Source organism: Xenopus tropicalis, chromosome 4 (assembly GCF_000004195.4).
Source record: "Xenopus tropicalis strain Nigerian chromosome 4, UCB_Xtro_10.0, whole genome shotgun sequence".
Classification (NCBI taxonomy): domain Eukaryota; kingdom Metazoa; phylum Chordata; class Amphibia; order Anura; family Pipidae; genus Xenopus; species Xenopus tropicalis.
Genome location: NC_030680.2, coordinates 148,403,538 through 148,428,426, shown reverse-complemented (window position 1 = coordinate 148,428,426; position 24,889 = coordinate 148,403,538). Strand labels below are relative to the sequence as shown.

At 47.5% G+C, this 24,889-nt stretch overlaps 1 protein-coding gene and 1 long non-coding RNA gene across 5 annotated transcripts; both read right to left on the bottom strand.

Annotated features, from left to right (window-relative positions):
• Positions 1–756: 756 nt before the first annotated feature.
• On the bottom strand, positions 757–6,385 carry LOC100497741. 2 transcript variants are annotated; one of them, XR_001170492.3, is made up of 6 exons: positions 4,970–6,384; positions 4,211–4,232; positions 2,948–2,965; positions 1,595–1,663; positions 1,207–1,214; positions 757–950 (listed from the first exon to the last, which is right to left on the bottom strand). It is a non-coding gene; the product is annotated as an uncharacterized LOC100497741 (long non-coding RNA). The 2 variants fall into 2 exon arrangements; XR_001170494.3 differs by lacking the exon at positions 1,207–1,214 and having other exon boundaries at positions 763–950; positions 4,970–6,385.
• A 1,808-nt stretch (positions 6,386–8,193) lies between these two features.
• Positions 8,194–22,770, bottom strand: abhd6 (abhydrolase domain containing 6). Of its 3 annotated transcripts, none has more exons than XM_031899867.1 (9): positions 22,641–22,770; positions 18,102–18,243; positions 17,298–17,454; positions 16,898–17,011; positions 13,945–14,077; positions 12,782–12,942; positions 10,897–10,951; positions 9,982–10,082; positions 8,194–9,288 (listed from the first exon to the last, which is right to left on the bottom strand). In XM_031899867.1, the coding sequence occupies exons 2-9, from the start codon at positions 18,218–18,220 to the stop codon at positions 9,112–9,114; spliced, it is 1,017 nt and encodes a 338-aa protein (XP_031755727.1). In that variant the 5' UTR covers positions 18,221–18,243; positions 22,641–22,770; the 3' UTR covers positions 8,194–9,111.
• Positions 22,771–24,889: the final 2,119 nt, after the last annotated feature.

Here is a 24,889-nt window from a genome sequence, read left to right as displayed (position 1 = left end):
ATATAATTACCCCTTATTGGGGCAGAACAGCCCTATTGGGTTTATTTAATGGTTAAATGATTCCCTTTTCTCTGTAATAATAAAACAGTACCTGTACTTGATCCCAACTAAGATATAATTACCCCTTATTGGGGGCAGAACAGCCCTATTGGGTTTATTTAATGGTTAAATGATTCCCTTTTCTCTGTAATAATAAAACAGTACCTGTACTTGATCCCAACTAAGATATAATTACCCCTTATTGGGGCAGAACAGCCCTATTGGGTTTATTTCATGGTTAAATGATTCCCTTTTCTCTGTAATAATAAAACAGTACCTGTACTTGATCCCAACTAAGATATAATTACCCCTTATTGGGGCAGAACAGCACTATTGGGTTTATTTCATGGTTAATTGATTCCGTTTTCTCTGTAATAATAAAATAATATATATTTATATATAGTGCCCCCCTTTAACTGCCCCTTCCCCAGTGTAACCAATACCAACTGGGCCAGCCTTTCCCCATAACTGAGCCCATTCCCTTTATCAGCTTAATCGCTCTTCTCTGTACTTTCTCTATTTCATTACTGCCCCCCCCTTATATATTTATATATAGTGACCCCCCCCCTTAACTGCCCCTGCCCCAGTGTAACCAGCCCACAGTATAACCAGCCCACAGCAGCTGCTTTATTGCTCTCAGTGCCCCAGCCAGAGCAAACTGCCCCTACAAACTGCCCCAGGCACCATTACTGGAACCAGAATAAGAAGACGGATGCGCCACTTTCTCAGCCATTTTAATACATTAGAAATCCGTTTTGTGAATGATTTTCTGAATCATTATTTACTGTGCCTTTTCTTTTTCATTGAAGTCAAGAAGTGAAAATCTTAGTGATTGCCCCCAATGCGCATTCATTTCCTTTCCTTTTCTCTCTTCCTCCAACGAGCAACACGCTTCTACCCATTGGCTTCATCTGTGATACAAAAGGAAAACCAAAGAATGAGAGGGGGGGGGGGATTCACCCCCTAATTGAATGACTCTATGGGCTGACATTGGTTATAGCAATAGGCCGTACATTGCTTTGGCTTTGAAGGGACATGTGTCTCTCAGCTGCAGAAAAGCACAGCCAATCAGAAGAGGCTTCAGCAATTTGACTAGAGGGTGTGAAACTGCAACACTCAGCCCCTGTGCATCAAGTCAGTAATCATTATAAATTGGTGTTTTCTTACCGTGAATCCTTTGTTAACGAGTTTGCAAGAAGAAAAGTAAAAATGGATGTTTAATAACTCATAAATCAAGTGCAGAAATAAAGGACAACTAAATGGCAGTCTTGGTGCCAGTCTGGTAGAAATATACTGTAAATATATAGAAATATGGGAGATATTGGCAGTGACTGATGGGGCACTAGAGCAGGAGAGCTTACATTTCTTGTTTGGGGCAAATCAAAACATTGCTTGGCATCTCACTGGGAATAACTGGCATTTAGCGGGTAATGCCTATGGGGCAAATAGGTGCCCGTTTCTGCCTGAAATGGAAATCACCCCGCGTGACACATGGAGGGACACTGGCACGACTCAGTACCAAAATGCTATACACAGAGTAGTGCCAAATACTCACGGCTCTCCCTCCTCCGGCATCTCATCAATTACCGATCCGCAGGGCACGTAGGTGATTGAAGTCGGAGGTCTGTGTTGAGATTTAAGAACAAATTATATCCGTAGCAGGGGAGAATCTCTTATTAAAGGGCATCTAAACCCAAAAAAATGAATTTTTGTAAACGTAAGGGTTCTCTGAGCACTCACATACAAGTTACATAAATTCTCTATTTTAGTGGTTTCTGAGATATTTGCACTTTTAAACTGCTAATACCAGGCTTACTGGGTTAAGAGTCAGCAATGCTAGGGTTAACTGCATACAGGAAGTGCAGAGACAGTTTCCACCTTTCATAAGACTTTTTACCCGGCATGTGGGGGAGGGGGGGGCAAAAAAGGATTGTGATGTAAAAGGACGAAGCAATGGTGGGAGGAAGGGTTATAGAGCACATTCAGGCACATTGGCGTGGATCAAAGGTGGGCCAGGGTCTAATATTAAGGATATTCTAAATTTACCAGACCCCGGCCTTGGCAGGTGTTTTACCCACTAGGCCAGAAACTGCATGGACAGTTGGGGTCGCTGACTCTCATAGAAAGCTGCTGAGCTGAAGCCTGCCTAGCAGGATAAAACTGTCTAAAACTGATCATTTCTAGCTAAAAATAGAAAACTGAATTGGAAACGTGTGAAAAAAGCAAATGTTTGAAATCTTGCAATTACAGACCTGCAAGTCTGACTCAGGGACAAAAACAAATCAAGCTGAACATTTCCCCTTCAACTATATTGTACCTGAAAAAAAATGTTAACAGCTTTGCAATTGGCCTTTCTTTGTGTCTTTCCCATTTGTAACTCATTGCCTCCTATAGAAACTCACCCCTAATGTCACCCTCAAGCAGCGCCCGGCCTGGGAAAAAAGCATCACAAGAATTCTGGAATCTCTGGCCAACAAACCATTGGTCTTCTTTTTTTTTCACTAAGTTATTTAACTTGTTGTTCAGTAGCTCTGCAGGTTGGTATTTCAAAAGCTATGTGGTTTCTAGGGCCCAATTTAACCTAGTAACTATACATCATCTTGAAAGAGAGGAATATGAATAGTTTTTGGCTGCCGGGGTCAGTGGAAGAGTCAGATGGAAAGAGTCAGAAGAAGAAGGCAAATAATTTATAAACAATAAACAATGAAGACCAATTGAAAAGTTGCTAGGAATAGGACATTCTATAACATGGTAACCTGAAGGTGAACCTCCCATTTAATGAGCGCTTATTCTTATTTTAACCACTAGGAGGCAGTGCCATACTTCACATGAAGACCATACCCCGGCAAAGGAATACCCCCAGGCTGTATACATGAATGAATGATAAGGTTATAGCTGGGGAACTTACCGGTCATCACTGTCTGTGCTAAAGAGAAGAACAAAGACATAGTATCAGTAATTGCCCCACATTGATTCTGTGGCATCATAAAAATAAAGGGGACTTTTGCTCGGGGGAGCACTAATACAATCCAGGCCGATAGCACAGATGCTATTGGTCACTTAGTAACACAGAGATAATAATATATACTCCATAGCCTCACATTTATACTCTGTGTATAAAATAATGGTCGGTTTGGTATGAAAGTCTGGCAGTGTGGGCTGGGGAGGCCGGGATCACCTCTTGGGGGTGAAAATCTGAATGCAAATGGCAAGGGGCTTGCCCAGGGTGTAACTGGGTGTGGTCAGGACATAACTGGATGTTGCCAGTTTTTAACATGGCGCAGTCAGGGCTTGGTGTGGGTGTGGCCTCTGTTGGGGAAGGGCAAGGGGCTTGCCCAGGGTGTAACTGGGTGTGGTCAGGACATAACTGGATGTTGCCAGTTTTTAACATGGCGCAGTCAGGGCTTGGTGTGGGTGTGGCCTCTGTTGGGGAAGGGCAAGGGGCTTGCCCAGGGTGTAACTGGGTGTGGTCAGGACATAACCGGATGTTGCCAGTTTTTAATATGGCGCAGTCAGGGCTTGGTGTGGGTGTGGCCTCTGTTGGGGAAGGGCAAGGGGCTTGCCCAGGGTGTAACTGGGTGTGGTCAGGACATAACTGGATGTTGCCAGTTTTTAACATGGCGCAGTCAGGGCTTGGTGTGGGTGTGGCCTCTGTTGGGGAAGGGCAAGGGGCTTGCCCAGGGTGTAACTGGGTGGGGTCAGGACATAACTGGATGTTGCCAGTTTTTAACATGGCGCAGTCAGGGCTTGGTGTGGGTGTGGCCTCTGTTGGGGAAGGGCAAGGGGCTTGCCCAGGGTGTAACTGGGTGTGGTCAGGACATAACTGGATGTTGCCAGTTTTTAATATGGCGCAGTCAGGGCTTGGTGTGGGTGTGGCCTCTGTTGGGGAAGGGTAAGGGGCTTGCCCAGGGTGTAACTGGGTGTGGTCAGGACATAACCGGATGTTGCCAGTTTTTAACATGGCGCAGTCAGGGCTTGGTGTGGGTGTGGCCATAAACCTTTAGAACTGACTCACCATGGCCACCCCCTGAAATACCCGAATTCGCCCCCACCCACTTTCATATAAGCCCCACCCCTTTACATATCTGCAAATAGGGACTGTCCTGCCTCAAGAGTAGCCGTTAGCGGGGAAACTATGAACCAATAAATCATTCAGTTCCTTTATATTTACCAGTCTCTGCGTTCCACCGGAGCTGGAAGGAAACATTAAGAAATTATCAGTGGGGGGCGGGGCAACTGTGCATCATAATCCCCCTCCCATGAAATCAATCATTCGTTCTTAGCAGCCAACCGTGTCTGCTCTTCCAAAATGACCAGTAAGTGGCGCTGCTGTTTCAAATTCATTATATCAGTAGTGTAAAAACTGCTAATGTTTTGAAAACTAGAAATTCCCAAAATAATCAAAAGAGCAGTCTGAGCAATGTACTGCATATCCCAGCATGCCCTGACAGCCAATGAGTGGATTAAAGGGGTTGTTCACCTTTAAATTAGCTGTTAGTGTGACACATTGATTTTCTTTGCAGTTGCCTTTCATTTTTTAGTTTTCGTCGTCTTTCAGTTATTTCGCCTTTTGTTGCACAGTTTTTAGTTTGTCATTTCAGCAGCTATCTGGTTGCTAGGGCCTTGTTTACCTTAGCAACCAGGCAGTGGTTAGAATTAAAAAATGGAATATATATATAAATAATAAATAATATATCAATAGGAGAGGGAATGAATAGAAAGATAAGGAATAAAAAGTAACAATAAAACTGGAGCCTCACAGAGCAATAGGGTTTGGCTGCCGGGGTCAGTGACCCCCATTTGAAAGCTGCACAGATGTAGAAGAGATTGGCAAATAATTCAAAGATGATAAAAAATACATAATGAAGACCAATTGCAAAGTTGCTAGGAATAGGATATTTGATAACATATTAAAGGTGAATTCCCTTACCTGCATTGGCGGAGGGTCCGCACCCCATCTCTGCGCAGTCCTGGGAGTTGAAGGGGGAAAAGCTTGGGACCTTGGGCTGAATGGGACTCCTAGGAGGGTCTCTGCTCGGCGAGGGTCTCTGCTCGGCGAGGGTCTCTGCTCAGTGAGGGTCTCTGCTCAGCGAGGGTCTCTGCTCAGTGAGGATCTCTTGTCAGTGAGGGTCTCTGCTCGGTGAGGGTGTCTGCTCGGCGAGGGTCTCTCTGTTCGGCGAGGGTCTCTGCTCAGTGAGGGTCTCTAGTCAGTCAAGGTCTCTGCTCAGTGAGGGTCTCTGCTCAGTCTCTGCTGGGAGTTGAAGGGGGAAAAGCTTGGGACCTTGGGCTGAATGGGACTCCTAGGAGGGTCTCTGCTCGGCGAGGGTCTCTGCTCAGCGAGGGTCTCTGCTCAGCGAGGATCTCTTGTCAGTGAGGGTCTCTGGTCAGTGAGGGTCTCTGCTCAGTGAGGGTCTCTGCTCGGTGAGGGTCTCTGCTCGGTGAGGGTCTCTGCTCGGTGAGGGTCTCTGCTCGGTGAGGGTCTCTGCTCGGTGAGGGTCTCTGCTATTCAGTGAGGGTCTCTGCTCAGTGAGGGTCTCTGCTCGGTGAGGGTCTCTGCTCGGTGAGGGTCTCTGCTCAGTGAGGGTCTCTGCTCAGTGAGGGTCTCTATTCAGTGAGGGTCTCTGCTCAGTGAGGGTCTCTATTCAGTGAGGGTCTCTCTGCTCAGTGAGGGTCTCTGCTCGGTGAGGGTCTCTGCTCGGTGAGGGTCTCTGCTCGGTGAGGGTCTCTGCTCGGTGAGGGTCTCTGCTCGGCGAGGGTCTCTATTCAGCGCAGCTGGCCGGGAAGCTAAATCTCTGGCAGAGAATGAATCTGTAGGGATTAGAGCGCCGTATGTTATTAGCTAATTAGCTTATTAGTATATTGGAGTCATATTCCCACAATGCCCTGGGAGCTGCAGCACAGGGGCGCACACAGGCACAGAAAGAGCGCCCCCTGGGGGGGGGGCATACACGGGCAGATAAGCTGGCGAATCAGTCTGAAGGACCCTAATTGGCAGCTGAAATGTGCCAGTGAGTCTCATACAGAGGGGCAGGAAGGCAGCGGTGGGGCAAGTCCCCCATTAAGCCCCTGTTCCAGTGCAGATGAGCCACATATAATAATATATCATTCTACATACAGCGAGTCTCCCAGTGCATGCTGGGAATATGACTCAGGGACAGAGCAGCCATATTGTCCCTCTCGGTATCTCCAGATCCGCCTGATTGGATGAGCCCCGGGGAGATAAGAGCCTCTCGTTTCTACCTTTGGCCTCATTGCCTCAAGGGGAGATAAGAGCACTGGCAGCCAACATGGGCCCCGGGGCCCCGGGACTGAGCTTCTCCCAAATGGGATAAAGGTTATTGGTTACAAGTTCCACAGGCTCCTCCCCCCCCCCGTACTCTGTAACCCACAATGATACTGTATAGAGCTCCCCCACAGTGCAGCAAATGATCCCTTGGGCTGGGAACATTCATAAATCCATCAGGTTCTGTAATCTCAGCACCAGGTGTTACCATGCCCACCCCAACATGGCAACCAGCCCCCACTCCCTGCCCTTACAGTAAGGAACCCCTTCCTATGCTGATGGTGAGATCCCCTTTCCTCCCCACCCCCAATGTATCACTCATTCCCCCTCTCTTGGTAGGGAACCCCATAACCTGACTGCCCTTACAGTAAGGAACCCCTTCCTATGCTGATGGTGAGATCCCCTTTCCTCCCCACCCCCAATGAATCACTCATTCCCCCTCTCTTGGTAGGGAATCACATAACCTGACTGCTCTTACAGTAAGGAACCCCTTCCTATGCTGATGGTGAGATCCCCTTTCCTCCCCACCCCCAATGAATCACTCATTCCCCCTCTCTTGGTAGGGAATCCCATAACCTGACTGCCCTTACAGTAAGGAACCCCTTCCTATGCTGATGGGGAGATCCCCTTTCCTCCCCACCCCCAATGTATCACTCATTCCCCCTCTCTTGGTAGGGAATCCCATAACCTGACTGCTCTTACAGTAAGGAACCCCTTCCTATGCTGATGGGGAGATCCCCTTTCCTCCCCACCCCCAATGTATCACTCATTCCCCCTCTCTTGGTAGGGAACCCCATAACCTGACTGCACTTACAGTAAGGAACCCCTTCCTATGCTGATGGTGAGATCCCCTTTCCTCCCCACCCCCAATGAATCACTCATTCCCCCTCTCTTGGTAGGGAATCCCATAACCTGACTGCCCTTACAGTAAGGAACCCCTTCCTATGCTGATGGTGAGATCCCCTTTCCTCCCCACCCCCAATGAATCACTCATTCCCCCTCTCTTGGTAGGGAACCCCATAACCTGACTGCCCTTACAGTAAGGAACCCCTTCCTATGCTGATGGTGAGATCCCCTTTCCTCCCCACCCCCAATGAATCACTCATTCCCCCTCTCTTGGTAGGGAATCACATAACCTGACTGCCCTTACAGTAAGGAGCCCCTTCCTATGCTGATGGTGAGATCCCCTTTCCTCCCCACCCCCAATGAATCACTCATTCCCTCTCTCTGGGTAGGGAACCCCATAACCTGACTGCCCTTACAGTAAGGAACCCCTTCCTATGCTGATGGTGAGATCCCCTTTCCTCCCCACCCCCAATGTATCACTCATTCCCCCTCTCTTGGTAGGGAATCCCATAACCTGACTGCCCTTACAGTAAGGAACCCCTTCCTATGCTGATGGGGAGATCCCCTTTCCTCCCCACCCCCAATGTATCACTCATTCCCCCTCTCTTGGTAGGGAATCCCATAACCTGACTGCCCTTACAGTAAGGAACCCCTTCCTATGCTGATGGTGAGATCCCCTTTCCTCCCCACCCCCAATGAATCACTCATTCCTCCTCTCTTGGTGGGGAACCCCATAACCTGACTGTCCTTACAGTAAGGAACCCCTTCCTATGCTGATGGTGAGATCCCCTTTCCTCCCCACCCCCAATGAATCACTCATTCCTCCTCTCTTGGTAGGGAATCCCATAACCTGACTGCCCTTACAGTAAGGAACCCCTTCCTATGCTGATGGTGAGATCCCCTTTCCTCCCCACCCCCAATGAATCACTCATTCCCCCTCTCTTGGTAGGGAACCCCATAACCTGACTGCCCTTACAGTAAGGAACCCCTTGCTATGCTGATGGTGAGGAAAGACAAGGAGCAGATTTTCTCATTATGATTTATTATCAGAAGTAGAAATGCTCTGCATGCGTCTGTGCATCATGGAGCCACAAGGTCAAGTCTCGCCCAGATAAAGGTCATTGTCACAGTATTTTTGTGCACGGTTTAAACACTGATCTCTATAGAAAAATAGTTACAGTACGTTCATTAGCATACTCGTTAGGGTTAATTAGAACATTCCTCACATTAACCCATTGAGCTATTATTCCTCCTGCTATGGGCTGGATCACTGGGGTGGGATCACCTATTGTATTTGGAGTTTTCCATGTAGCGGGATTTCCCTGCAGGGATTGGTTGTTCGATGACATGTGACATTCCCAAACTTGTCTTGCATATGATTTACCCCAATTATTAACACTATCTGTGCTCTCGGAATTAAATGGTTAAATTACCGTTGCTCTCATTGGCTGGTTTAATGGACGCTTGTCGCTAGGGGCTATTTCCCTGAAGTTTTACGCTCATTTATGTAGCGCCAACATCCCCCGCAGCGCTGTACGGTATCCCGGCCCACTGTTGGCACCTCAGCTATATTAAATTTATAGGAAAAAGGAGAATTTCAAATAAAAAATGTTGCCGGTGCTTGTTGAACTACATGCAGCAGGCTGAGAGCCTAAAGGCCTGACTTGGCAGAGGACTGGGCTTAGGGGCCGGTCATGGTCTGGACCTCACACAGGGTCCAATTGGGGAGAATTAAATATGAAATGCTTGGGCCGGCTTCCAGTTCCAATGACCATTGGTATCTCCATTCCCCGTGCCAGGGGCTGTGCCAGGGGGCACAGAAGGAGATCATCGTTGGGTCTTGGCCCGGGGACTACATTTTATTCCTACTGGTTCTGCCAGATCCCTGAGAGACTCAGAGCAGCGACGGCAGAGAACAACTTTGTGCTCTCGTTAGAGAAATATTAATCGTGTTTCTTATTGTTCTCTGTGCTCTGAAGGGAAGACAAGAAGTCCGTCATGAGTTTGGCGCTCTTCCTGGGCCGTTCCATCACTACGGAGTGCCCGCAGTTCTCCAGAATCTCTACCTGGCACCCGCGGATAGAACCGGCCAAAACTTCAGTGCCAGATACATCCAGAACCTGCGAAAGAGAAAAGATTCTGTCACTGCCATTGCCCTCTGGGCTCACTATGACACCGCGGGCCTCATTCACCTACGCCCTGGATGCACATGGCACATAAGGGTACAAACTGCGCCGCTCAGTGTGCCAAGTGTGACAACATTGGGACTTTTACCTTTGCTGCTCTTTGCACCCTGCTCTGTGTGTAATAGACTTATAGATCCCTTGTGAGTTGTGGCCACGCTGGGGGCACAGGAGTGTATGAGTAGGACACAAGTTCCAATCCAGAGTTGCCATAAGGGTGAAGACACACTGAGCTACTAGTAGCAGCTACTTTTTCGTGGCTACTAAACACCAGAAAATCCCCTGCCATAGACAATACTGAGAATTGCCTCTGCTAAACACACGTAGAGACAGTTATCAGTAAATGATCAGCATTGTCTGTTTTAGTAGCCGTGACAAGTAGCTGCTACTAGTAGCTCTGTGTGTCTTCACCCTAAGGGTGAAGACACACAGAGCTACTAGTAGCAGCTACTTTTTCGTGGCTACTAAACTCCAGAAAACTTTGCCCCTCTGACAGCCCCACCCTTTTTGCCACAGTCCTGCCTGTTTCTCCTGATGGTGGCGCTGTTGACAATAATCAGTGATTTTAGTCCCACCCGATGCTGCCCCTATAAGCAGCCCCCCATACACAAGTCTGGCAGAGACTCTTACCTGGTCTTGTTTGCCCCAGATTATTTGGGTGGGAGCCACAATTTTGCCCATGTTTTCATGCAAACTGTGCCTTGACTTCTCGTCGACAAGAGCCAAAAATACTATAGAAAGCAGAAATAATGGGAATTAAAGCCCCAGCCAAAACGCATCAGGATAGACGACAAACTACATTTCCCAGAATTCCCTTTTCGGTAGCACGTCCATCCCCTGGCTGCAGCCTGACCAAAGGCAGGGGCACTACAAACTGTTACTATAGCGACCCCCCCCCCCATTGCATTTAATACTTCTATTGATTGGCTGAATAGGATTAATTATAAAGAGGAATAAATAACCTTGCGAGACTCCAGCCAATGGGATTATGATGCCGCTCCCAGGGGTAATGACTTATATTCAATATTACATCATAAATGCTTTGCAGCAACCCCCTTTGATTAAGGGTTAATCTCTGCCTAATGCTCTTACCTATTATACATGACATTACTGTGCAATTAAATTGCAGTTAATTATCTCTCTGAAGCAATAAAGCAGGTCACTTCCAGCCGGGCACTCAGCTCATAGGGCAATGGGTATAAGTGGCACGGATGGGTTTAGCTAAGGCTACAATGTGCAATATGGGGCACAGCAGTTACTCGTTTGCACTGGGGAAGGGCAGCTGCCCTGGGGTCCCTGTGACCGGCTCTACTTCCCTTCCAGTAAATGCCCAGCATCCTTGTCTTGCTTTATGGCAGGGATCCTAATTACACATTAGTCTCCGAGCAGGGCTCTCATAGAAACAATGTCCACTATCTGATCATTTTCATCTGCAGCACTGCCGGATGGCAAAATTCCCTGTGATACAGAGCAGGACAGACTGGCAGAGCATTCTGGGAGTTGTAGTAGCGCAGACACACTATCATGGGGTCCATCTTAACTTACGTCTTCTGTAAAATTCATTATGGGGAATGCGCACATCAACGAGCCCCTGCAGGACCTGGAAAGACAGTCGGCATAGAAGAAATATAGAAGAAGTTTTTTTAATTATTCACCTTTTTCTACACCTTTCCAGCTGTTACCTGGGGGTCACTGACCCTGGCAGCCAAACAATAACTATTGCTCTGTAAGGCTCCAGTTTCATTGTTACTTTTTATTCTTTACCTTTCTATTCAGTCCCTCTCCTATTCATATACCAGTCTCTCATTTAAACATCTGCCTGGTTTCTAAGGTAAACAAAGACCATAGCAACTGGCTGCTGAAATTTCATACTGGAGAGCTGCTGAACAAAATGCTAAATAACTGAAAAATTACAAAAAAATAGAAAAATAAAAACCGTTGCAAATTACCTTAAGGCGGCCATACACGGGCAGATTTAAGCTGCTGATTCAGGTCCTTTAGACTTATCTGCCCGTGTATGGGCTCCTCCAACCAATATCTGGTGAACAATCAGACAGATGCCGATCGCATTGGCTCATTGATGGGGCCCTTGCTCTGATTTCTCGTATCCCCTTTACTGAGATGCAATTGTTTGTTCCAAGGTCCAAACGATCTCATTAGCACTATATCTCCCACCCAAGGTTGGCATGTGGGAAGAAAGATGCCAGGAGCGTATTGAAGAGTTGCCGGGCCCCCACGCAAAGGATCTTGAGAGGGGCCCGGCACGCACTAGTGGGCCCCAGCAGCCCAGTCCGACCTTTGCCGGCGCTCCCCCTACTGACTGTTCCTCCCCGACGCGTTCAATGTGAGCAGGGATGGAGGGGGGAGCGTAGAATTTTAAGAATAAAAGTACTAATAGAGGAAGCTCACCCTGCGGTCCAGGACCCCGTGCCCCCTCGACTGTGGTGTCTGCTTCCTCTATAGTTACACCACTGAAAAATGTGCTTGTTTGCCAGCCTCTACAAATGGGCAAATCTTACCATGTACGGCCACCTTTAGGGTCCCCATACACGGGCCGATTCTAGCTGCTGATATGGGTCCCTAATCAGCCACAAGCTTATCGGCCCGTGTATGGGCACTACCGACAGGCCTGCCCGACCGATATTTGGCCTGAAATCGTCCAGATCTCAATCGGGCAGGTTAAAAAATCTAGTCGGATCGGGGACCGCATTGGCTCGTTGATGTGGCCCCCAGACCGACTTTGCCTATACCCATCGTTATAATTTGATCGTTTGGCCCCAGGGACAGATAAGGGTCAGGCTGCCGATGTCGGTTGGATACTGGCCCCAGGGCCAAACGACTGAATTAGCCTGGATTCTCCCGATATCTCCCACCCGTAGGTGGGGGATATCGGGAGAAGATCCGCTTGCTTGCCAGCATCGCCAAGTGAGCGGATCTTAAGGTGTATGGGCACCTTTAGAGTATCAATGTCATACTAAATGTTAATATAAAGGTGAACAAACCCTTTAACCTGATCCCTCCACAAATAACATCAAATTATTCCCCAAAATGATTGGTCACCATCCCTACTGTCATAATGCAGTGTAACCGTAATCATTTCTGTGATCCCTGCACCTTTACTTCCCCTTTATTTTCTTTCCTCTCAGTTATACAGTCTGTAGGTTGCAGTGTTCTATGGCCTGGGCTAAAATCTGCCTGACCCGCTGGTTTCCCTAATGGCCAGGGGGGTTTGGGCCAATGAAACAGGGCAATACTACTGACACGGGGGGGACAGGCCTGACCAACCATAGGCCATAACTAAAAAGACCAATTGGTTAAGAAAACAGTAACTAACAGGTAATGAAGATTTGATATAATAATTATATATAAACAATATTTGTGTTTGCGTCCGTCACTCACAGACAGAGAATAGGGGGCAGCACCGAGTTACCTGCTGTGGGATCTTGAAGCGAACAAACGAGCAGAGTCGCAGCATCTCCTGCATTTCTGTTGCTGTGGACGGGATGAGCGGGATCCTCTGGTCGTCCGGACTGGATTTCTCCAGGCCCTTCAGGTGTTTCAGGAATGTGCTATCGTTTGGATAATCCAAGCCTAAATATTGTGCCCCGGGAAAGAGACAGACGTGTGCAATGAGTTGTACTCCTACTCCAGGAATCGTGACCCAGTTGGGCTGGGGTTCCCGGGGCCCATCACTGCCCAACCTCACTAATGCCCTTGTGGCTGAATGGGAGCAACTCCCAGCAACACTGTTCCACCATCTAGTGGGAACCTTCCCAGAAGGGCAGGGGCAGTTATAGTAGCAAGGGGAGGGGCAACCCAACTGACCCCCTGTGGGATGGAACCCCGACTGTGAGCCTGACCCCCAACATCACTGCCCAACCTCACTAATGCCCTTGTGGCTGAATGGGAGCAACTCCCAGCAACACTGTTCCACCATCTAGTGGGAACCTTCCCAGAAGGGCAGGGGCAGTTATAGCAGCAAGGGGAGGGGCAACCCAACTGACCCCCTGTGGGATGGAACCCCGACTGTGAGCCTGACCCCCAACATCACTGCCCAACCTCACTAATGCCCTTGTGGCTGAATGGGAGCAACTCCCAGCAACACTGTTCCACCATCTAGTGGGAACCTTCCCAGAAGGGTAGGGGCAGTTATAGCAGCAACGGGAGGGGCAACCCAACTGACCCCCTGTGGGATGGAACCCCGACTGTGAGCCTGACCCCCAACATCACTGCCCAACCTCACTAATGCCCTTGTGGCTGAATGGGAGCAACTCCCAGCAACACTGTTCCACCATCTAGTGGGAACCTTTCCAGAAGGGCAGGGGCAGTTATAGCAGCAAGGGGAGGGGCAACCCAACTGACCCCCTGTGGGATGGAACCCCGACTGTGAGCCTGACCCCCAACATCACTGCCCAACCTCACTAATGCCCTTGTGGCTGAATGGGAGCAACTCCCAGCAACACTGTTCCACCATCTAGTGGGAACCTTTCCAGAAGGGCAGGGGCAGTTATAGCAGCAAGGGGAGGGGCAGTTATAGCAGCAAGGGGAGGGGCAGTTATAGCAGCAAGGGGAGGGGCAGGGTGGCACAGTTACCTGCAGGACAGATAAGGGTCAGGCTGCTGATGTCGGTTGGGTACTGGGCAGCGTAAACGCCAGCGACATTCCCCCCCATCGAGGTACCGACCAAATGGAAAGGCTTCTTGTTCAGCCCGATGCTTTCCACAAACTGTAGCAAAAACACAAAATATATATTTTTCACAAATTGAATGGGGGCAGCAGGGAGAGGGCAACATAAGAAAGCAGTAAGGCATCTGACAACCATAAGGGTAGGGGTCACTGCCACAGAGAAGGAGGTTGGATGGCTGATAGCAATATCCAACAGTATATTAAAATCAGGAAAAATACTAAAAATATACAGAGATGGAATGTTCTGGGCACACAATAAGCTGTACCCCCATACTGTACTGTCTAAGGGAAACACTATGGCACCCCCTACCCATATGTATAAATACAAATATACAGAGAAGGAATGTTCTGGGCACACAATAAGCTGTACCCCCATACTGTACTGTCTAAGGGAAACACTATGGCACCCCCTACCCATATGTATAAATACAAATATACAGAGAAGGAATGTTCTGGGCGCACAATAAGCTGTACCCCCATACTGTACTGTCTAAGGGAAACACTATGGCACCCCCTACCCATATGTATAAATACAAATATACAGAGAAGGAATGTTCTGGGCACACAATAAGCTGTACCCCCATACTGTACTGTCTAAGGGAAACACTATGGCACCCCCTACCCATATGTATAAATACAAATATACAGAGAGGGAATGTTCTGGGCACACAATAAGCTGTACCCCCATACTGTACTGTCTAAGGGAAACACTATGGCACCCCCTACCCATATGTATAAATACAGACAGACACAGTCAGCTGCACTATGATTATACATTAAGGTTTATGTATATAAATGGCAGTTAAATTCCATGTAGAATGTAAGCTCTGCTATTAATGCCAGGCTGCGTTGCCCATAAAGCTGAGACAATCACGATTTGGCGAAGGCTTTTTGATTCTCCTCTCATAAAGCCCAAAGATAAAGCAGATGGGATTTAATCATTTGATGCAGTGACGGGGGGAAGATTTTAATCCCTGCAGAACAGGGAGCCCTCGGCGCCGCTCAGAACGCCGGCGCCATCACCGCGAGTGCCGCTAATTTAATCTCTTCTGGTTTCCCATTAATTCTTTGCTCAGAGGAGGAGGAGGATGAGTGTGAAGCAGGATTGTGACGGGAATCTCATTTCATTACACTGGGTGTTAAACGCCACTCTGAGCTCCCGAATCCCAAATGTCGGATTATTGCAACTCAGCCGCTCAGCAGATTAAAGGGAATAAAACTGCTTCAGTTCAGCAGCTGGGATGCAGCAAGTCTGGGACAAGATGCGCCCCTAGCCAGGGCAATACTAGTACAGGTAGCGGACCCCTTATCCGGAAACCCATTAACCAGAAAGTTCCGAATTACGGAAAGGCTGTCTCCCATAGACTCCATTTAATCAAATAATTCACATTTTTAAAAATGATTTCCCTTTTCTCTGTAATAATAAAACAGTACCTGTACTTGATCCCAACTAAGATATAATTACCCCTTATTGGGGGCAGAACAGCCCTATTGGGTTTATTTAATGGTTAAATGATTCCCTTTTCTCTGTAATAATAAAACAGTACCTGTACTTGATCCCAACTAAGATATAATTACCCCTTATTGGGGGCGGAACAGCCCTATTGGGTTTATTTCATGGTTAAATGATTCCCTTTTCTCTGTAATAATAAAACAGTACCTGTACTTGATCCCAACTAAGATATAATTACCCCTTATTGGGGCAGAACAGCCCTATTGGGTTTATTTAATGGTTAAATGATTCCCTTTTCTCTGTAATAATAAAACAGTACCTGTACTTGATCCCAACTAAGATATAATTACCCCTTATTGGGGCAGAACAGCCCTATTGGGTTTATTTCATGGTTAAATGATTCCCTTTTCTCTGTAATAATAAAACAGTACCTGTACTTGATCCCAACTAAGATATAATTACCCCTTATTGGGGCAGAACAGCCCTATTGGGTTTATTTCATGGTTAAATGATTCCCCTTTCTCTGTAATAATAAAACAGTACCTGTACTTGATCCCAACTAAGATATAATTACCCCTTATTGGGGCAGAACAGCCCTATTGGGTTTATTTCATGGTTAAATGATTCCCTTTTCTCTGTAATAATAAAACAGTACCTGTACTTGATCCCAACTAAGATATAATTACCCCTTATTGGGGGCAGAACAGCCCTATTGGGTTTATTTCATGGTTAAATGATTCCCTTTTCTCTGTAATAATAAAACAGTACCTGTACTTGATCCCAACTAAGATATAATTACCCCTTATTGGGGGCAGAACAGCCCTATTGGGTTTATTTAATGGTTAAATGATTCCCTTTTCTCTGTAATAATAAAACAGTACCTGTACTTGATCCCAACTAAGATATAATTACCCCTTATTGGGGCAGAACAGCCCTATTGGGTTTATTTCATGGTTAAATGATTCCCTTTTCTCTGTAATAATAAAACAGTACCTGTACTTGATCCCAACTAAGATATAATTACCCCTTATTGGGGGCAGAACGCCCTATTGGATTTAATTACTGTTACTAAATAATGTTTTTAGCAGACTTTAGGAAGGAGATCTGAATTATGGAAAGACCCCTTATCCGGAAAACCCCAGGTCCCGAGCATTCTAGATAATGGGTCCCATACCTGTACTAAGTACCATGCCTGGTGTTGATTCTATAGGGAAAATGCTTAAGTGGATCAGAACACAAACTAAATAGCTCAGCACTGGTGGCCCCTAGTCTTACAGACAGCCCCGAACACTGAGGCACTGCCCAACTCAGTGCAACAGTGCCCCTAGTGGCTAAATTATTTACACAAATGCCATTATAATGCCCTGTTACTAACAGAGAGCAAGTACCCTAGTAACCCACAGGTACCTGGTGTATCCGCTTAACTTGCCCGCTGATGGAGTAGTCATCTAATGGTGAGCGCGTGGTGCCCTCGTGGCCTGGCATATCCACACACACCAGGTGCAGGTTCTTGGGAAGGAACTGTAAGAAAGAGAAGTGCCAGGGGCTGTAGTGAGATACCGGGCTTACAGAGGGGCCCACAATAAGCCAAGTACTTCTGGGTAATCATGTGACTTCCTCCACTTCCCCTCTGGCATTTAAACAGCAGCCCCATCTTGCTTTACGGCAGTGATTCTACAACACTCAATAAAGACAGGATTTACACAGATCCCCCTCTGAGCTGCGTTTCATTGGTAAGTCAGCAGTCGCCAACGGATGAACGAATAACGGGAAATAAAGGCATTGAATAAAGTCGCTGACGACCCACCTTAACCACCGACAGCCACATGTCTTTATGCGCGGAGAATCCATGGAGCATCAGGACGGAGGGCTTGTTGCCGGGCTTCCCGCGGGACGTGTAGCAGAACTGGTAGTTCCCATAGCTGGAGTATTTAACCTGCATCCCGAGGGCCCGGCGCCAGTACCTGTAATGGGAAGGAAAGTGGGTACTCTTACTCTGTAAGTAGCCAATCACCAGACTGCTGTGCCATTATGGTACTTATGTAAAAGCTGCGGCTCCATCTGCCGACACACTGGCCAACCCAGTGCCCATCCTGGCCACTCCCAATCTGCCCTGGCAAGGACCTTAGCTGGCCCATCTCTGATGTCACAAAGGGGGAGGAGCTGCCAGGGGGCGGGGCATAGTAAGGTCACAGGCGGAGAGGGCGGAAAAAAGAGCTTGGCCCAAACCCACCCATGACCTCCAGTGGCAGAGCCCATCACTCAGGGGGCTCATGTGGGCTAATAACTGGGGCCCCCTTTGGGGGGGTGGGAAGGCCCCTGTTACCCTGCCCCATGGTTACAGATGGCAGATTGGACATTACATACATTCCGCTCTCATCTATAATGTGTATTACAGAAAGGTGTTCGTTTAGCCCAAAAACTAGAAGCACCAAAGAAATTCGAGTAAAGGGTTAATTTCTGAGCAATAACTATAATAAATGCCCCATTAATAGCGATCTTTTTATTGGTCGGTTCCCAAACTGCAGCGGCCGTCTCGGAGACGGGACTTGATCTATTGCCATTTATGGTCCAATAAAATTGTCAAATATATATTTAAAGGGTCCCTCACCAGTAATAAATGTTGATGAGTGCGGCCGGCCAGAGGAGGAAGGAGGTCACAAAGGCCAATATAGGGACAAGGAGGGTCCCCCCCGCCACCAGGAACATGTTCAGTACGTCTATATCCATCCTGCTTCTGGATTGGCTGCTATCTAGGAAGAGAAGAAGGTTAGTCCTGCTGCAGGGGTCTGATATACAGTGGCAGGCACTAGTGATAGGGGTTAATCCTGCTGCAGGAGTCTGATATACAGTGGCAGGCACTAGTGATAGGGGTTAATCCTGCTGCAAGGGTCTGATATACAGTGGCAGGCACTAGTGATAGGGGTTAATCCTGCTGCAGGGGTCTGATATACAGTGGCAGGCACTAGTTATAGGGGTTAATCCTGCTGCAGGGGTCTGATATACAGTGGCAGGCACTAGTGATAGGGGTTAATCCTGCTGCAGGAGTCTGATATACAGTGGCAGGCACTAGTGATAGGGGTTAATCCTGCTGCAAGGGTCTGATATACAGTGGCAGGCACTAGTGATAGGGGTTAATCCTGCTGCAGGGGTCTGATATACAGTGGCAGGCACTAGTGATAGGGGTTAATCCTGCTGCAGGAGTCTGATATACAGTGGCAGGCACTAGTTATAGGGGTTAATCCTGCTGCAGGGGTCTGATATACAGTGGCAGGCACTGGTGATGGGGGTAAATCCTGCTGCAGGGGTCTGATAGATAGTGGTAGCTGTGGCACTGGTGATGGGGGTAAATCCTGCTGCAGGGGTCTGATAGATAGCGGTAGCTGTGGCTCTAGTGATGGGGGTTAATCCTGCTGCAGGGGTCTGATAGATAGCGGTAGCTGTGGCTCTAGTGATGGGGGTTAATCCTGCTGCAGGGGTCTGATAGATAGCGGTAGCTGTGGCACTGGCGATGGGAGTTAATCCTGCTGCAGGGGTCTGATAGAAATGCAGTGAGTGGGGCACGGGGTGTAGGGGTGAATGAGATGCCACACCAGGCAAAGGCAGATTTACAGATTTCAATGAAAGATCGTTAGCCCTGTGACTGTGAGGATGAAATGGGAAACTACCCCAGTGCAGTAACCCATAGCAACCAATTAGAGATTTGTTTTCATTATTTTACCTGCAAAGCACAGATCAAAGCCAGATGCTAAGTGGTTGCTATTCGTTACTGCACTTGGGGATAACTAGTAAATGAGCCCCTCCAGCCCCCCCCAAGGGCAAAGCAGAGCCAAGCGGGGCCCCCAGGCAGCGGGGCAGGGACACGGATACCCGCATACAGCTCCGGTCTGTCAGCACAATTTCCATTGGCTAAATCCCAGCCCGGGAGCAAATGTGCAAAGTCACCTGTCCTGCTGCGGCTCTGCAGTTTCCCTATCGTGGCACCGAAATGCCGGGCACTGACTGGCACTGACCGGGACTGACTGGCACTGATTGGCACTGATTGGCACTGACCGACACTGACCGACACTTACTGGCACTGATTGGCACTGACTGGCACTGATTGGCACTAACCGGCACTGACTGGCACTGACTGGCACTGATTGGCACTGACTGGCACTGATTGGCACTGACCGACACTTACTGGCACTGATTGGCACTGACTGACACTGACTGGCACTGACTGGCACCGTGGTGACCCCCTCATGCCCAGTATCAGCAATGCTATCTCTGGGGCCTACAGCTAGCATGAACTGCAACTCCCAGCATGCCCGGCCAGCCAGATCCTGGCACTCTCACGCGCGGGGCCCTGTGCCCCAGGGGCAACACTCACATTAACCCTTTCAGTTAGTGACTTGATGTCGGCAGTCCATTTATGCGAGATTATTGGGCCATTTAGTTGTAGCAATTCCTTCCAGCTCATTGGCTGCTCAAACTACGGGCATCTCTAAGTATCCTATAGCGTCAGGACGGACTGGCAATCTGTGGGTTCATTGGCCAACTGACATATTTATGCTGGAACCTCCCCTCCTGCCCTCCTAGAGGATTCTGGGAGCTGTAGTACAACTGCAGGGTCACTATCCCACTGGGCAAGTTCCTTTACATCAATAATAATATTATATAAGGGGAACCTGCTGGTAATAAATCCAATCTGTTCACTAAAGGGGACATTAAACCAAAACACTTCACCCCCAAGTGCTGTTCCCTAGGGACTTGTGTTATTATTATAGGGAATATACAGCCATGGGGCGCTGAGACTTGCAGTCCAACAACATCTCTATTATAGGGAATATACAGCCATGGGGCGCTGAGACTTGCAGTCCAACAACATCTCTATTATAGGGAATATACAGCCATGGGGCGCTGAGACTTGCAGTCCAACAACATCTCTATTATAGGGAATATACAGCCATGGGGCGCTGAGACTTGCAGTCCAACAACATCTCTATTATAGGGAATATACAGCCATGGGGCGCTGAGACTTGCAGTCCAACAACATCTCTATTATAGGGAATATACAGCCATGGGGCGCTGAGACTTGCAGTCCAACAACATCTCTATTATAGGGAATATACAGCCATGGGGCGCTGAGACTTGCAGTCCAACAACATCTCTATTATAGGGAATATACAGCCATGGGGCGCTGAGACTTGCAGTCCAACAACATCTCTATTATAGGGAATATACAGCCATGGGGCGCTGAGACTTGCAGTCCAACAACATCTCTATTATAGGGAGAGGTGGAAATACCAGCAGCAACTATGGGCCCTGCTGGACTGGACTTGTTGTTTGACCCCCTAAAGCCTGACAGTTGGGGGGATACATGAAAATATGCCCTTAACCATTTCACTGCTACTGGGGATCTGGAGGCGACACAAACCCGTAACCCAGGGAACAAACACGGATACTCGGGTATCATAGGAACAGTATGGGGTACAACTGGGCCCCTGGGAATAAACCGAACAGAGACAGGGGGAAACACTGTAACCTCTTGTGCCCCCCAATATCCCAGCTGTACAGATAGATAGATAGATAGATAGATAGATAGATAGATAGATAGATAGATAGATAGATAGATAGATAGATAGATATGATAGATAGATAGATAGATAGATGATAGATAGATAGATAGATAGATAGATAGATAGATAGATAGATAGATAGATGATAGATAGATAGATATGATAGATGATAGATAGATAGATAGATAGATAGATAGATAGATATGATTGATAGATAGATAGATAGATAGATAGATAGATAGATAGATGATAGATAGATATGATAGATGATAGATAGATAGATAGATAGATAGATGATAGAAAGATACATAGATAGATAGATAGATAGATAGATAGATAGATAGATAGATGATAGAAAGATAGATAGATAGATATGATAGATAGATGATAGATAGATAGATAGATGATAGAAAGATAGATAGATAGATAGATAATGATGATAGATAGATAGATGATAGAAAGATAGATAGATAGATAGATAGATGATAGAAAGATAGATAGATAGATGATAGATAGATAGATAGAGGATAGAAAGATAGATAGATAGATAGATGATAGAAAGATAGATAGATAGATAGATAGATAGATATATGATGGGTAGATAGCTAGATAGATAGATAAATATATGATGGATAGATAGATAGATAGATAGATAGATAGATAGATAGATAGATAAGATATATGATGGGTAGATAGGTAGATAGATAGATGATAGATAGATAGATGATAGAAAGATAGATAGATAGATAGATAGATAGATGATAGAAAGATAGATAGATAGATAGATAGATAGATAGATAGATAGATAGATATGATAGATAGATATGATAGATAGATAGATAGAAAGATAGATAGATAGATAGATATGATAGATAGATATGATAGATAGATAGATAGATAGATAGATGATAGATAGAAAGATAGATAGATAGATAGATATGATAGATAGATAGATAGATAGATAGATAGATGATAGATAGATAGATGATAGAAAGATAGATAGATAGATAGATGATAGATAGATAGATAGATAGATGATAGATAGAAAGATAGATAGATAGATAGATATGATAGATAGATAGATAGATAGATAGATAGATGATAGATAGAAAGATAGATAGATAGATAGATATGATAGATAGATAGATAGATAGATAGATAGATAGATAGATAGATATAGATGACAGAGGGCAATTCAGGTGGGATTAAAGGGTAAATACAGACAGAAACCTCATTGGCTGAGTAACAGACAGACAGACAGACAGTGAGTGACAGACAGACAGACAGACAGACAGTGAGTGACAGACAGACAGACAGACAGTGAGTGACAGACAGACAGTGAGAGACAGACAGACAGTGAGAGACAGACAGACAGACAGTGAGTGACAGACAGACAGACAGACAGTGAGTGACAGACAGACAGTGAGAGACAGACAGACAGTGAGAGACAGACAGACAGAGAGACAGACAGAGGAGGGGGGGGGCTGATGTTTATGTGACAGGCGGAGGGGAGCGCACACTGACACCAAGGATCCGGCACTGAACCCCCGGTACCGACACTTGCTCACACCCGGGCCCATTTGCCTCACCTGCGGCTCCGCCAGGGTTCCGTCCCAGCCGGTACCAACAGGAGCACCGAGGAGATCAACGCGGGACTCTGAGCTCCGACCCGGAACTGCCGCACTGCCTATAGAGGAAGGGCAAAGAGCAGCCCGCAGTACCGCGCAGGGCCACTAGGGGGCCACTAGGGATGAGCTGGAATCCTGTATCTCTGGTACTGAGGGACCGGGGGCGCGTCTGTCTCTCTCTTGTATGGTGTGTGCGGGGGGTTACTGAGAGAGTACTGGGGGTTACTGAGAGAGTACTGGGGGTTACTGAGAGAGTACTGGGGGTTACTGAGAGAGTACTGGGGGTTACTGAGAGAGTAGTGGGGGTTACTGAGAGAGTACTGGGGGTTACTGAGAGAGTACTGGGGTTACTGAGAGAGTACTGGGGGTTACTGAGAGAGTACTGGGGTTACTGAGAGAGTGCTGGGGTTACTGAGAGAGTACTGGGGGTTACTGAGAGAGTGCTGGGGTTACTGAGAGAGTACTGGGGGTTACTGAGAGAGTACTGGGGGTTACTGAGAGAGTACTGGGGTTACTGAGAGAGTACTGGGAGTTACTGAGAGAGTACTGGGGGTTACTGAGAGAGTACTGGGGTTACTGAGAAGTACTGGGGGTTACTGAGAGAGTACTGGGGGTTACTGAGAGAGTACTGGGGGTTACTGAGAGAGTACTGGGGGTTACTGAGAGAGTACTGGTTACTGAGAGTACTGGGGGTTACTGAGAGAGTACTGGGGGTTACTGAGAGAGTACTGGGGTTACTGAGAGAGTACTGGGGGTTACTGAGAGAGTACTGGGGGTTACTGAGAGAGTACTGGGGGTTACTGAGAGAGTACTGGGGTACTGAGAGAGTACTGGGGGTTACTGAGAGAGTACTGGGGGTTACTGAGAGAGTACTGGGGTTACTGAGAGAGTACTGGGGGTTACTGAGAGAGTACTGGGGGTTACTGAGAGAGTACTGGGGTTACTGAGAGAGTACTGGGGGTTACTGAGAGAGTACTGGGGTTACTGAGAGAGTACTGGGGGTTACTGAGAGAGTACTGGGGGTTACTGAGAGAGTACTGGGGTTACTGAGAGAGTACTGGGGGTTACTGAGAGAGTACTGGGGGTTACTGAGAGAGTACTGGGGGTTACTGAGAGAGTACTGGGGGTTACTGAGAGAGTACTGGGGGTTACTGAGAGAGTACTGGGGGTTACTGAGAGAGTACTGGGGGTTACTGAGAGAGTACGTACTGAGGGGTTACTGAGAGAGTACTGGGGGTTACTGAGAGAGTACTGGGGTTTACTGAGAGAGTACTGAGGGTTACTGAGAGAGTACTGGGGGTTACTGAGAGAGTACTGGGGGTTACTGAGAGAGTAGCTGGGGGTTACTGAGAGAGTACTGGGGAGTTACTGAGAGAGTAGTGGGGGTTACTGAGAGAGTACTGGGGGTTACTGAGAGAGTACTGGGGGTTACTGAGAGAGTACTGGGGTTACTGAGAGAGTACTGGGGGTTACTGAGAGAGTACTGGGGGTTACTGAGAGAGTACTGGGGTTACTGAGAGAGTACTGGGGGTTACTGAGAGAGTACTGGGGGTTACTGAGAGAGTACTGGGGGTTACTGAGAGAGTACTGGGAGTTACTGAGAGAGTACTGGGGTTACTGAGAGAGTATTGGGGGTTACTGAGAGAGTACTGGGAGTTACTGAGAGAGTACTGGGGGTTACTGAGAGAGTACTGGGGGTTACTGAGAGAGTACTGGGAGTTACTGAGAGAGTACTGGGGGTTACTGAGAGAGTACTGGGGTTACTGAGAGAGTACTGGGTTACTGAGAGAGTACTGGGGGTTACTGAGAGAGTACTGAGGGTTACTGAAAGAGTACTGGGGGTTACTGAGAGAGTACTGGGAGTTACTGAGAGAGTAGTGGGGGTTACTGAAAGAGTACTGGGGTTACTGAGAGAGTACTGGGAGTTACTGAGAGAGTACTGGGAGTTACTGAAAGAGTACTGGGGGTTACTGAGAGAGTACTGGGAGTTACTGAGAGAGTACTGGGGGTTACTGAGAGAGTACTGGGGGTTACTGAGAGAGTACTGGGGGTTACTGAGAGGGTACTGGGGGTTACTGAGAGGGTACTGGGGGTTACTGAGAGAGTATGGGGGTTACTGAGAGAGTATGGGGGTTACTGAGAGAGTACTGGGGGTTACTGAGAGAGTACTGGGGTTACTGAGAGAGTACTGGGGGTTACTGAGAGAGTAC

Excerpts from the sequence above, each read along its gene's own strand:
- abhd6 (XM_031899867.1), bottom strand. The coding sequence starts at position 18,220 with ATGGATATAGACGTACTGAACATGTTCCTGGTGGCGGGGGGGACCCTC. Across the intron at positions 17,455-18,101 it reads CTCATCAACATTTATTACTG|GTACTGGCGCCGGGCCCTCG; the intron begins GTGAGGGACCCT and ends TTCCCATTACAG. Across the intron at positions 9,289-9,981 it reads TCTGGGGCAAACAAGACCAG|GTTCTGGATGTATCTGGCAC; the intron begins GTAAGAGTCTCT and ends TCTCTTTCGCAG.